Below are 15,000 nucleotides of genomic sequence, written 5' to 3'. Positions count from 1 at the left end.
TGACGTAGCATGGCTACATGACGTAGCACGGCTACACGACATAGCATGGCTACATGAGTTAGCTCTACCAACTGTTTTAATTCAGACCGGGAATGGCTGCGTATGAGTATGCTGTATATTATTAACCAGTATTGCTCTTTGTAACAGGTTGATTTTGAATATATTTAAATATCCTAATACATTTTTAAATATACATTTTAGTAGCTATAAGTATTTCATGATTACACACTTCCACATATTCGTAAAATGTCCCCTTTTCACCCACCAGAAGCAGACCGGCTGTATTCAGAGCGTACGCCGGACCCCCGACCCGCGCTGACCGAGTGCTTTAAGTAGCCCAGGCCCCTCGGGGCCCCCGGGCAGCTGGCCCCTGCTCCCTGCCCGCCCTGCGGCGCCATCTGGCTAACAAGACCCAAGCACCGGCCCCCGAACCCGCCGGCCAGAGGCGGCTGTCCTCCAGCTGTCTCCTGACCCGGCGCTGGGCACAGCTGGGAGTGACGGGAGAGGACAACCAATGACAACCCTCCACAGCGTATTGCTATTGGACAGGGTGGAGGCAGGAGGCGGGACCACGGGGGGGTTCAGAAGTCCTTTCATGTTCAGGAGGTCGGACTGTGTCTGGTGGGTGATTGCATTTGGCGCCAGAGGAAGAGCTAAGTCTCTGCCAGGCCATGTGACCATGTGTTTCTCCACTCAGACCACTGTTGTGGTGGGAGATACCCAGTTTGGATGGATACTTCTGCAACCGCCAGGTCCGTTTGAGGCTCCGCCCACCTGGGGTAGAAGGTCTCATTGTTGAAACCGTTTGGCTCGATCGCTGACATATCAACCATTTGTTTTATGCTCTTCCTTGTTATTATGACTATGAGCATTATGAATATTCACCTTCATTGTGCGATACATGTTCCCACTTTAGCCTGATAATCAGTTTATATTATTAACGGGTGTCAGTTTCATTTGCACTCTGCATTTGTGGTGAAAGCACCTTCAGTGATTGTGTTTCTGATTTATCACAGAGTTTTCTAATCCATTGCACTGATGATCTGAAGATATGATGCCAGCCAGCTCTGATGCTATTGGCTGAGAGTCAGTGTGTTGAGACAGTGGATGCTCAGCCCTTTAAGGTATGGCCTTGGTGATGCTCATACCCAGCTCAGTGAATAATGAAAAGGCAGAAATGAAGTCTAGTTTGAGGGTCAGACAGCTCCCAGGGAGACAGGATGATTTACATGTCCTGGGATAGCAGTTATTAAAACAGCAGCAAGCAACCAACGACCCCTACGCCTCCCCGACCTTCACCAAATCCACCCCTCATCACAGCGGAGGAGGCCTTGTCCCATGGCATCAGCTTTACCATCAAATGAATTCCCTCTCTTCTTATGGCACTGTCTCGATCTCGATCTCTCTCTCTCTCTCTCTCTCTCTCTCTCTCTCTCACTGTCTCGATCTCCCTCCCCCCCTCCCTCCCACTCTCTCTCTCTCTCTCTCTCTCCCTCCCTCCCTCCCTCTCTCTCTCTCTCTCTCTCTCTCTCTCTGTCTCCATCTTCCTCCCTCTCTCTCTCTCTCTCTCTCTCTCTCTCTCTCTCTCTCTCTCTCTCTCTCTCTCTCTCTCTCATTGTCTCTCTCTCTCTCTCTCTCTCTCTCTCCCACTCTACTTTGATAGGTCACGAGTAGAATACAAAGGGAGAAGGAGTGGTTTTGTTCTGTCTCTAATGATTTAGACGATGCCAAGGGGGGAACACAAGAGGTAGACAGATGAACTGTGGGATTCATCACAAATTAAATTGGTTGGAATGGGACCAGAGCCAAGTAGATTTGAGTTGTCTCTCAGTAGACTCACATGCACACACACGACACACACAAACACACGACACACACACACACACACACACACACACACACACACACACACACACACACACACACACACATATGTAAACACACACACAAACATGCACAAACAAACACACACACACTCACACACACAAACATACACACATGTAAACACAAACCCACGTGTGTACTTGTGTCTATGTGTGTGTGTGTGTGTGTGTTTACACACACACACACGTACCCACACACAGACTCACAAACACACACAGCCTGTCGTAGGAAGTTCACAGTTCTTGTCCTCCTCTGCATATCAGCAAGCAGTCCGTGAAATGATATTTAGTATAAAAGGACTCAGTGAACCCCCTCGTCACACAGACCCCCTTCACACAAACACACACTCCAGATAAATCAAGATTGCACTCCAATCCCTTCCTGCAGAATGGAGCCGAAATACGTCAACCATAACCTTTAAAAGATATGTGATACTCATTTGCATTCAACATTTGTATGAATAAGTGTGATAGACAAATGGCCAAAACTAAAACACATTGACACATTTTGAAAGTTTTGATCTCTGGGTTGAATCTATAACGGTGAATGCTTACATTATCACATAAATTCAAAAACAGAATACACTCTAAGATCTACATTTGAACTGAGGGAAAAACCACAACAGGCATTTTTTTCTTTATTAAAGGAATAATGTGTAACATTTCCACATTAAAATATCTAAAAACAAGATCTATTTTATATATTTTGTTGCAGCCTTAACAGCAGAATAGTTTGTTTGTGTAGGTCCACAACAATCATTTTCAACGTTTTAGTCCCTATGGACTGTTATAGAAACAGAAGCACGTATGCCAAGGTGCTGCCAAAACAAAAGGGACGACATTTAATCTATGTTGAAAATGCGACTATTTAGGATAGTTTCAGCTTTAAAATACGTTTTTATAAAGTCTATAGCGATAAATATGCATTTTATTAGTATCTTCAGTCAGTGAGTGTATATGATTTTTAGTTTGTTGGTTGATGCAACGTTTTCTATCGTCGCCATAGTGACTCATATGGGCGCAGCTTGCATGTGGTTTTAATCAATGTCTTTACGTAGTCATCTGAGCTGTTGCGTTCACTGGTCCTTTATGTAATTGATGATGTTCCCTCAAACAAGTGACAAGGGATGACATTTCTTCCTTCATGGGACGGTATCGGCCGACGTGGTTTAGTGGAGCAATCCCCTAAATTGTGTTCGCTTTGCTTCACCTCAAAGATTAATTTCATATTTACATTTTGTTTATCAATTTAATCATGAATGCCGCCTTAAATGTTTTTGAAGTGTTAATGCAATCAAAAAAGTCAAAGGCAGACAAAAAACATTCTAAACGGCTAATGGCATTATCAACATGGGGGTCATAGACGTATAATGAGAGACGCTAACACTCATCATGTGTGGGGCCACAGAATGACTTGGGAGGGAGCAAGGGACGGAGGGTACCTTGGCATTAAGGTTGACTAAAATGAGTCGATAATATTATATAAATGTAGCCGTAAAGGAAGTGATGAATTAGTAGGTGACATAGGGGTCAAGGACATTTGGGAGAGAGCTAAAGACCTGGGGCCTCTTTTATATGAAAGAGACAGCATCATGAAATGCGCCACTGAAACACATTGGATAAAAAAAGGCACTGCAATGAATCCATCTACAGTCATTGGAAAGAGATGAAGTGGCCATTAGACCTATCAGCTATAGGGCATCGCTCTATGGAGATCTCGAGTCTCTGCAAGAAAGGGGATACGCAGGGTTAGCCTAACCGCCACACTCATCCTAACCCTAAACCTAACACTAAGCCATGAATAAATTACGTAATTACTAGTGCTGTCAATTGTTAATTTATATTATTAATCGCACAATTTGCTGTGATTAATCCCCATTAATCTTTTTAAGATTGAAGCTTGCAATGATGAATATTTAACTGTCAAATTATGGAATTAATGTAAAATCAACACAAAGGAAGTATTTAAAGAGCCAGTGAACCCGAAACCAAAATTGTCTGTCTGGGCAGCGGCTGACTGCGGTGTCCGAGAGAAGGTTCAGCTTTTCGGACACTCAGAGTATAACCCTACGGTGTGTTTGTGGGGAAGCTCCATCGGAGCAGCGATTTATTTAATATCTGCGTCCGAGGGAGGGTTAGGCTTCCCGGACACCTATAGTATAACGCTACAGTGGGTGGTGCATACAACATCGCTCATTATAACATCATACCCAGTGACGGTACTAAAAAAGTATCACAAAGTTGGCGTGGGACGTAACCATGGGGATAACACGCCCCCCTCTTTCCTAAAATTCTAAGTGTGTATTCTAGCCTTGATTGTTCCTCTCCATGGTAGATCATAAGAGGTCAGAGGTCAGCCCCCATAGGAAGTAAATAAAGCTGCCTTAATTGCGCAATTTTTTTCAAAGCATTAAATCATTCAAAATGTTAATTTTGACATCATTAGCTAATACATTACCTCCTCCGTGAAAATGATTTCTGAGTCACGTCAAACAGATTTCATGGTGGGGGAGACCACAAGTCCCCTACAGTCACTCGCTGCTCATCATGGTGTCTTGCTTCATATTCAGCGGTTATGTTGGAGCTCAATGTCCTGTGCTGATTGTCGTTTCTTAGTATTCTACACATACCTGGACCCCCCCAGAGCCAGGACTAGGGGCTGGTTCCAGGGAGCAGGAGGGCCTGTGAGGATGGGTTGTCAGACCGGTTTGGGTCTTATCATCAGGGGCCATGGGGGCCAACGCCACTCTGATAAGACAGAGACTGTCTGCCTTCTGCAGGGTAAGAGGCTCTCAGCTCCCTCCTCGAGGCTGACTACCACTCCAAGAGACAGATAGTGAACAGAGAGGAGGGGGTCTTAAAGCAACACATCCCCCCCCCCCCCCCCCCCCCCCCCCCCCCCCAGAAAAGAGGATGTCTGATAGCACCCTAATACAGCAACACATGACCGGGGCAGACCCCATCATGATACCAGCAGGTATAGAGCATCACAATATAAATATTGTGAAATAAATTCATTTGAATTTACAGTGTATGTACAGTTATAATTCTTTATGAATAATATAACACATTAAAACCAGAGAAACGTGCCCTAATCAGAAGAGGCCATATTGGCAGCAGGCAGCAGAGGACACAGCGCTATAAGCCTCAGAACTAAAGTTGTTGAGCTTTTAACTTGAAGAAATGAAACATGAGGGTTGTAAGATAACTGTGTGGGGAGAGTCTCAGCAGAACGCCAGCAGTAGATAGAGCTGTGATTCTGAGCCTCAATCTACGCCCGGTGCCACTTGAGATCCATTAGTGATGCCTTCGTCTGGGGCCCATCAGTGCCCAGCTTATCGTCTGGCTGGGTCCGAGCAGATAAAAGGCCTGACAATCGAGACCTGTCCCATCTGGCTCTTTATCAGCCGCCCAGCGTGGACTGGAGCTATCTGGAGAGCATGAGAGACAAATAGGGGAAGAAGAGGAGAAATACAATGGCTGTGGTTCACTTGTGGCCTATGTAGCGCACTATTTAGGGCGTCGCCAATTTGTAGTTCCCAGAACTTCTGGTTCTCGACACACATTTATTGATACCCATAATCAATGTTCCCTCTAAGCTGCGCCCTGCGCAATCGCGCACCACTCCCGCGTTCTCCGCACACAGCAAATCTATGCAGCGCATAAAATAAAATCCAACCTGAACTGTAAATAAAATAAACACTTAACAATTTATTCTGTACCATTTTGCAATGCAACTCAGTGAGTGACAGGTGACAGTAAAACAATGACTAACGCTGTGTCCAGCCAATGACATGATGCGGCTCACACGTATTACTTACGCAGCCAATCAATGTCATTAACAGCGCTTTATGCGTACGTGCCTCTGTTTAGCAGGTTAGCGTATAGCTGATGGTGCGGCGGCGAAGTTAAGCTAGCTTACCCCTTACTATGGTGAAACGAACGGGTAGTGGCACATCCACTCACCAAGCCAAAGTCAAAAAGAAATGCGGTTCTTTTAAGATTGAATGGCTGTCGGAGTATGTGCGAACAGAAGAACAAGAGATGAAACTGGATGAGAGTTTTTCTTTTCGAGCGAGAAAGGGCTGCTCTGCAAAACATGCTGCGGAGCCAAAGTAACGAGCAAATTTCGACGGAAGGACACTGCTTTGCAAGAGCAAATATTGAGAAGTTACGTTCCCAATACTTGAACGATGAGATGGATGTTCAGTGGAGTGACCGTGTCAAAATGGTGATGAGGACCTCATCAGCTGATGCCAGAAATACCGGTGAGATTACTCTTTTTATTCGTAAGCTCTGTGATCACTTGGATGCTCGTTTTCCAGAGGATGAATTAAAGGAGTGGTCTGCATTTGACATTGAAGCATTGAGCTCAGACATCGGTTTTGAGTATGGATCAACAGACATTTCTGCACTGGCAAAAAAGTATGAGGCCATTCTCCACCACCCATATTCTATGGAGGCCATTAACAGTGAATATGCTGAAATCAAGTACATAGTGAAGCAAAAACTGAAACAATGGTTTCAACAAACAATCAGCACATTTTCAGATATGGTGGCTGCAGCACTTAGATGTGAGGAGCTAAAGGAGATCTTGCAGCTTGTGGATATGTGTGCCACATTTCAAGCATCCAGTGCAGATTGTGAGAGAGGCTTTAGTTTGATGAATCATATCAAACAGCATCCAGAAATCGTCTTGTAGTGGCACATTTGGACCAGCTGATGCGCATAAAGTCAAAGCAAGAAGCAGACGGGGCCATCAACCTGGACTAAGTCTACAACCACTGGAAAAGTGAGGAAGACAGACGGGAAAAATAAGGTGAAATCTAAGTCCCTAATCAGATTTGTGCTTATTCTAGTGTAATTTATTAAGAATTTTTATTTGTGGATATTAATCATCAAATGCTGTTACTAGATTGTGATAAGTAGAAATTCAAATAAAAAGCTGTAATTATATATACAGACAAAGAGTTACAGGAATTTGCACTGTATCAGATGCTTGTGCTACAGCACACACCTCATTGTGCAAAATGTGAATGTTTTAATGTGAACAAAATTTGATCTTATCTCACTTATATCACTTACAATAAAAGTAATCTAACGAACATTACTGCTGTAATTTGATTCTTTTAAAAAGCCCTGTAACTTGTTGTGATCTCAGGTTTTTGTGTGTTAGTTTATCCGTCCTTGTCTGTCTGTTCTGTCTGCTGGTGGGCTTCCTGCTCTAGCTGGAGTCCCAGTGTGCAGACCTGGACCCAAAAGTGGCAGCAGTTCTCTCTGTGCACCTGGACCATCACAGCCTCAGCCTAGAGATAGACTTCCTCTGAACAGCTGCAGAGTAAAGTTCAGGCAGAGAAGCTGTCTAAAGTGGACCTACTTTACTGTGTATCTATCTATACAGCTGGTCACTTTTTTTTTATGATGTACATACTACACAGCTCATGAAAAACAAGATTAGTCTTTTTCATTGTAAGTGGGCCAAATCACTTATATTAAAAGTAATCTAACGGAAATTACTGCTGTAATTTGATTATTTTAATAAGCCCTGTAACTTGTTATGATCTTAGGTTTTGGACAGGTGTGATACTGGTGTAGCCACAGTGTGCACGCTTGATGTTGCTCACAGTGGTCCAAGTAATTCTCAGGGAGTTTGTGTATGCTCAGACACATGAAAAATTAGGGGGAACATTGCCCATAATGCACATTGAAAAATGATGAACAGTTCCACACTTAGTTCCTTGTTTCATCCCATGATGCATTGCGGTTTTAATGGTCATCGGATTCATCCAATGTCAAATTTCTGGTGCATCGTTAGCTTCTGAATGCCCCCTATACTTGTAACCTTAATGATGTACTACATAGTGGTCACCCTGTAGGGAATAGGGGTTGAGGGAACAAGTGAGCCAAATGGACCACAGCCAAGATGGAGATGTTGTAATTGACACACACAGTCATGCATCCAAACAGACACAGAAAGTGTACGCACACACACACACACACACACACACAAACACAGCCACACACACACACACACACACACACACACACACACGCACACAGCAATCTAAAGGCATGCACAAAAACAGACACACACAGACGCAAGCAAGTGCACACACGCACACACACAGACCCACACACAAACACACACACAACACAAAAAAACACACACACACACAGCAATCCAAAGGTACATCAAGGGAAAACGTTCTCCTAATTGTATCAAAATGTGTCTGCGTGCAAAGTTTCTCCCTGAGTTCAACTCCAGTGCAAGTGATGACGAAAAAAAGGATGTGGGCGACAGCTCCCGTTAGTGAGGCACGCTCTCCGCCGCTGCGGGCGGGGCATGGTGACTCACGCTGCCTCCTAATGAAACCACATCAAAGGGGACAGCGAGGGGGATAAGCTTTGAGGTACGGGAACAGTAGGAGACGGGGACGGCGGGGCCCGGGGAGGGGCAATCATGGGACACGACGAGCAGTGATTCATCATTTGAGCTCCGAGCTCCGGGCCCCGCCGTCCACAGAGTGACGTAGCAGCGTCTAGCAGGGCCCGGCTCCACGCAGGCTTCTCCTCCCATCACCCGGTCCGCTGACGACCCAGAGAGGGCAGGGAACTGTCCTGCTCATCCTCACTGCCCACACAAACTCTGTAGTATTCATTTAGAAGTGGTTTCCCCTCTCTGGTGGCTTTGTGGTGGAGTCGGGCTGGTGGGGGTAGGGGGGAGTGATAAACAATAGACCCAGAGAACGTCAAGCCTAGTTTTCTGTCTGGATCCTGATACAAATAACATCCTAGTATTGTGTTAGTTAACTTAGGTTCATTAAGAATATCTGATAAACAATCCTATTCCTCTGGATTTGATATCATGAGGAGTTGGGAACACCCATCAATAATGTAACAGGCAGTACCCCCCCACACACACACATACTACACACACACACACAGACAAACACACATACACCACACACATACTTACACTCCCTCTCTGAACCAATTAGGAACGGCCGGGCAAGAGAGAAAGACAGATCTTTGGTTGAGCTCATTGCAGACTGTTATATAACTCGAGTTGGGGAGAAGAAAAGACAAAGATGCACGTTGCAGTAAACCAGCGCTGTGCTGAGGCTCATAAAGCAGGGAGGAGGGTATATATCAATCTGCCGCCATTTGGATAATTCATTGCACCATTGAACTGCTGCACTCTGGGTAGTAGAGCTTGATTTATAACCCTGGCCAATAAGAGGGAAGTGTTTCCAGCTTCTCCAGTCCATTTGCTGCTTTTTGTATTTGTTTGATGCATATTAGGAACACAAAGCGATAACGATAATGCATGCAATACTGATAAGAAACAATGTTTATAATGTATTGCGTATATCATTAAATAGAACCACAGTTACCGCATATCATATGTGTGTTAAGTTTTCTTTGCCGAAATTTATTTGAGCACTCAGTATTTCTGAAGTTGTGGAAGAAAACCTTATTCCATGTGTGAATTAGGCCATATTATTTGGCCATAAACTGAGCCATTTGAAGTTTAAAATTCATGTGCATCTCAGTGGAGACTGCAGACACGCTGTGAAAATATCAACTCGTCAGATTCAAATGTGCTCATGGCTCTTGGGATGGGGGGGAGGATATCCACAGGATGGGAGCTGGCACTCTCATTGGTTTATTGCACGTTACGCCCAAACCACACCTACTGGTAATTAGGCTACTTCAGACCAACCCTTTTTAGATTTGCGCCAGGTGCAAGACTCATTTTTGCGCCGGTAAAATAGCGACATCGCCATAGAACCGCCCACAAAGCTACTTGCGCTTGGCGCTTCGCACTTGCGTTTCAGACCGTTAAAATAGGGCCCAGTGACTATGAAAACAAAAAAGAGTTGTTGAAGCAAGAGAAGGATTGAAATGTGAGTGCGGGTTGGAGAGAGGAATGCCAGCAACGAAGACAATAAGTCTACATAGTCTTAAAAGCCTTAAAGTCTCACTCAAAGTGATGTCCCGCTCTTAAATCTTGTTGCATTGTTGCAGGAAATGTCCCTGTTGTAATTACAATCCCACCGTTTTCACCCAAATCTTTGGGATAACAACGAGCGACGCTTTCTGTGGTCCACAAACTGCTGCTGGCATTCCTCTCTCCAACCCTCACTCACGTTTTCAATCCTTCTCTTCATTCAACAACTCCTACAACTCTAACGAGACTTCTCCTCGGGCGAGACTTGGTTGGAGATTAACAAACAGACCGGATCAAGCCAAAGTTAAAGAAAAAGGTAATCTCTCTGGAGGGACCCTTTCCATATTGTTGTCAGACATGAATATCAATCTGAGCCTGGTGGCAGAAACAGCCTTCAGAGGACGTATATTGACCGGGTTTGTCCTTCATCCCTCTCCTGGGACAGCAGCCTCATAACCCTGCAGAACCCTCAGAACCCTCAGAACCCTGCAGAACCCTGCAGAACCCTCAGAACCCTGCAGAACCCTCAGAACCCTCATAACCCTGCAGAACCCTCAGAACCCTGCAGAACCCTGCAGAACCCTCAGAACCCTGCAAAACCCTCAGAACCCTGCAGAACCCTCAGAACCCTGCAGAACCCTCAGAACCCTGCAGAACCCGCAGAACCCTCAGAACCCTGCAGTACCCTGCAGAACCCTCAGAACCCTGCAGAACCCTCAGAACCCTGCAGAACCCGCAGAACCCTCAGAACCCTGCACAACCCTCAGAACCCTCAAAACCCTGCACAACCCTCAGAACCCTCAGAACCCTGCAGTACCCTGCAGAACCCTCAGAACGCTGCAAAACCCTCAGAACCCTGCAGAACCCTCAGAACCCTGCAGAACCCGCAGAACCCTCAGAACCCTGCAGAACCCTCAGAACCCTGCGGGTTGTGCTGCTTCGGTAGCAGCTGCAGGCATCCAGAGCACGTCTCCTCGGAGGAACCCCGAGCGCCTCATCTGATCATCAAGACATGACGGATATGATCAGGTTCATGTTGTTGTTGTTGTTGTTGTGGTTGGCGGGAGTGTCTTACAATTCCTGCAAATGTGTCCTCGATCATTCACAGGGTATGTGACGCTCTAGAAGAATCGCTTTATTCACCACATGCTGCCGCTACGTTCAACCTGAACCTGCGTTTTACGCATCAGGTTGCTTTGATTTTTCTCTAGATAAATTCACCAGATCAGATCAGATGGTGGTGCTGGCAGATTCCCAGTCCAGGTTATCCATACTGGTGCTCCCTGGTTTGTAGGCCCCAGGGCTCGGCCGGGGAGCACCAGGCCCCTGTGGGCCTGGATCCGGGGTCTTTTAGATGTGCTCTCGAGTGTAGCCTTGTTATGAAGCACTGCGCTGAGAGGAGGAGAAGGAAGACAGTTCAAAGGAATCAATTTCCAATGGCCTCTGGGGAAATTAAATGAAGTGGTCAAAGAGCACGATAAATCAGCTGCTTGTAGATCTGCCGGATTTCTGTTGAAAATATTACCCTCATTCTTCAGACACAAAGCGTGTATTTCATCATTATACCGGAGAGGACCTTCACACTGACACTCAACCACTAAAGACTATATACTGTAACACTATGAAACAAGCAAGGGTTCCCCACCTGTTCACTGTTGATGGAAACAGTTGGATAAGTAACACATAAACTCACATGAAGACTCCTGCCTTTGTTATATCCTTCAGGAGCGGATGTCATATTGAGGTTTCAGTACCATGAAGGGAATGAGAAGACGTTTCATCTTCATCGAATGTCTGCTGCAGTAGAGCAAAGCCCAAAAGACTGTAACTTGATTTTGCCCCAAATGTCCAGCAAAATCAAATAACATCTGCTAGTGTCTCTGTTTATTTTATTATGTTTTTATGTATGTTTGTGTGTGTGTGTTTGTGTGTGTGTGTGTGTGTATGTTTGTGTGTCTGTATGAGTGTGTGCGTGTGTGTGTGTGTTTGTGTGTGTGTGTGTGTTTGTGTGTGTGTGTGTGTGTGTGTGTGTGTGTGAGCGTGTGTGTGTGTTTGTTTGTGTGTGTGTGTGTGTGTGTGTGTGTGTGTGTGTGCGTGCATGTGTGTGTATGTGTGTGTGTATGGATGTATATGTATGTGTGTGTATGGGTGCATATGTGTGTGTGTGTGTGCGTGTGTGTCTGTTTGTGTTTGTGTGTGTGTGTATGTGCACAAACACGTGCCTGTGTGTGTGTGGCCCACATGGCCTTTGGGGTGGGGGGGATGTGGCCCACATGGCCTTCTCTATTTCCTACCACTGCTGTACACATCTTTCCATTTTCCTTGGAGATAAAGGAGAGACCAGTTGAGGGTCCGGCGAGGGGAAAACGCCACGCACTGTAGGTTACGAGCTCTCATCCCACGCAACGCACTTTAATCTACACGAGTACTCCTGTGTGTAGAATGTACGCTACATGATCTTTTGAGAGACTTAGAGGAACTTGAATAATTCAGCAGCCATGGTCGCGCGCTGACCAGATTTAACCACTTGCATCTCGTAATGCTATGTCTCCAAACCAATCACGTTTCTGCTGTGCATGGAGACCCGGGGTTTGATGCGTGTACTCATTGTGCGTCGCGTGTTCTCCCCCCTCCTGGAGAATAGCAGACCAGGGAAAGGGCACAGCGGCTGACACTAGCAACACACAGCCACTCTCGACTTGGCCTTCTGGGCCTTTTTTACATGCTCGTTTTAAGTGCTGGTGTTGACCCCTTTCTTATTATTTCCTACTCATTTTGATGTGAACTTTAAGCAAGTTAAATCCAACTAATCAAAGGATTTGGCTGGTTTGTTTAGCTGAATGTGGAGATGAAAATCAGCTGTTATTCTAGTTTAGCTCCCCTCCTCTCGCAGTGTCGACGCATTCCCATAGGGCAGTTGGCCCCATCCATTGACCTCCATTATATCCCAAACGCGTGTTTGGCTGCTTCCAAAGCTGTATCTTTGTTTTGTCCAACTCAGGTCAGCGCATACGAACTGCCCTGGCTAGGTAGCACTCGAGATTGGTATAGTAGTTAGTAGTAGTACCCACAAGCAATCAAATCCGCAAGTTTTGATTCTGTGTTTACACACCACTGCCTATGCTCAAGGTCTGAGAGTCTGAGAAGATCAGGTAAAGGTCAGAGTGAAGATGGAGGGAAGATGGTGGCTGTGCTTCAGGCAGCACTGTGATCCTGAAATTCGGACATCTCAATACGTCGGGGGTGAGTGTTGTGAGGGTGTGTTTTTAACTGATCTGAGCGCAGCCTAAGCCTTCTGTGTTTACAGGCCACTAGGCCAAGCACATGTGGAGAAAATACAGAGCCAGGGTCGTTTGAAAGGGCTGACTTAGGTTGGACTAAAGAAAGTAAAGGCTAGCTGAGCTGCTAAATGATATAATGGATGTCAATGGATCGTCAACTGCCCAATTAGAACAAGTCTTCATCGCGAGAGGCGGTGAGTGGACCTCAAACATGGCGGGTTTACATCCCGACGTAACGTGCCAACAATTAACCTGGGGTCTTAACAAACCAGCAGCACCGTTTAACGACATCTTAAAGCGACCTGGATTCCATTATTCATTCTTTATAAAACCAATCTCGAGTTCTTTATGTTGCGTTTATTTGAACCACATTTCAGTCAAGTCGCATAATTGTATTATAACGTGAGCCAGGTGCGATGTCACAAAGCTAACGAGGTATCGAAAAAAATACCGGCAACTGAGGTTCACTGGCATCAAACCTCAGTACACACTAAGTACACATTTTAACAATACCCACCCCTGTTTCTGGTATTGTATCCAATGTCATAGCCAGTGTTTTAAAGGATGTCAGGTCTCCATATGATAAACTCCTGCCCCAGGCTGCTGCCTGCTTCTCCTCCGGGGGGTCTGAGCTCCATGTGTCTCTGGTTTGTCTCTCTCCCGCATGCCTCAGAGTAAACGGTTCCATACAAACACTGCTCTCTTAAAACAGGGACGTAATTCCAACAGTCTGTTCTCTGCAGCGCCAGTGGGCAGAGAGGAAGTAGCAACAGCAGGCAGCACAAACACACACACACACACTGCACACAACACACACACACACTGCACACAAACACACACACACACTGCACACAACACACAAACGCAGCAACTTTCAAAAGCTTACACACGCAGACAAAAACATGCACAGCCACGAACCCACACATCTACGTGCTTGCACGCACACAGACTAGATACACACACTCACATTCCCACACACATATGCACACACCCACTCACACACACACACACACACACACACTACATACACACACTCACACATGCGCGCATGCACGTACACATTCACTCACACACACACACACAAACATTCACACACAAACACACACACACACACACACACACACAAACACAAACACACACAGCCTCACAGTGTCAATACACACACAAATGAAGGCGATGAAGCCATTTGGTAGTGCTGTGTTGGGTGAGGGCTCAGTGAGGTGAGAGGGAGAGCAGGGCACGGGGGAGGGGACCTGTGAGTCACCAGTTACTGTACTGTTGGAGGACGCTGGGCCATGAAGCCTATACCTCAATGTTGGTCACACATGCATGCAAACACACACACACACACATACACACACACGCACGCGCGCTAACACATGCACACACACACACACACACACACACACACGCAAACACATGAGAAAAACACACAAACACACACATACAGAAACATACAAACAGCCTCACAGTCTCACAGACACACACACACACACACACAAACAGACACAAACAAACCAAACACACACACACACACATACACGCACGCGCTCTAACACATGCACACACACACACACACGCAAACACATGAGAAAAACACACAAACACATAGAGAAACATACAAACAGCCTCACAGTCTCACACACACACACACACGCGCGCGCGCTAACACATGCACACACACACACACGCACACACATGAGACAAACAAACAAACACACACACATACAGAAACATACACACAGACTCACAGTCTCACACAAACACATGCACACACACACACACACACACACATAGAGACAAACAGCCTCACAGTCTCACACAAACACGCACATACACACACACACACAGCCAGACGAAGGACAAAGGAAGACGAGCCCTGGCT

At 45.8% G+C, this 15,000-nt stretch overlaps 1 protein-coding gene across 1 annotated transcript in view; it reads right to left on the bottom strand.

Moving 5' to 3' along the window:
- The window catches only part of LOC307084891 (protein 4.1-like), a gene marked incomplete at both ends in the record, with an annotated part of 47,515 nt that overhangs the window by 379 nt on the left and 32,136 nt on the right, over window positions 1–15,000 (bottom strand). The window contains 1 exon segment of the mRNA XM_079749397.1: window positions 304–488. Within this exon segment, the coding sequence (XP_079605523.1) occupies window positions 304–488 (185 nt within the window).

The sequence above is a fragment of the Pollachius pollachius genome (assembly GCF_949987615.1).
Source record: "Pollachius pollachius genome assembly, chromosome: 13".
Classification (NCBI taxonomy): Eukaryota; Metazoa; Chordata; class Actinopteri; order Gadiformes; family Gadidae; genus Pollachius; species Pollachius pollachius.
The sequence above is the reverse complement of the archived record's forward strand: the minus strand, read 5'-3'. Positions and strand labels throughout refer to the sequence as shown.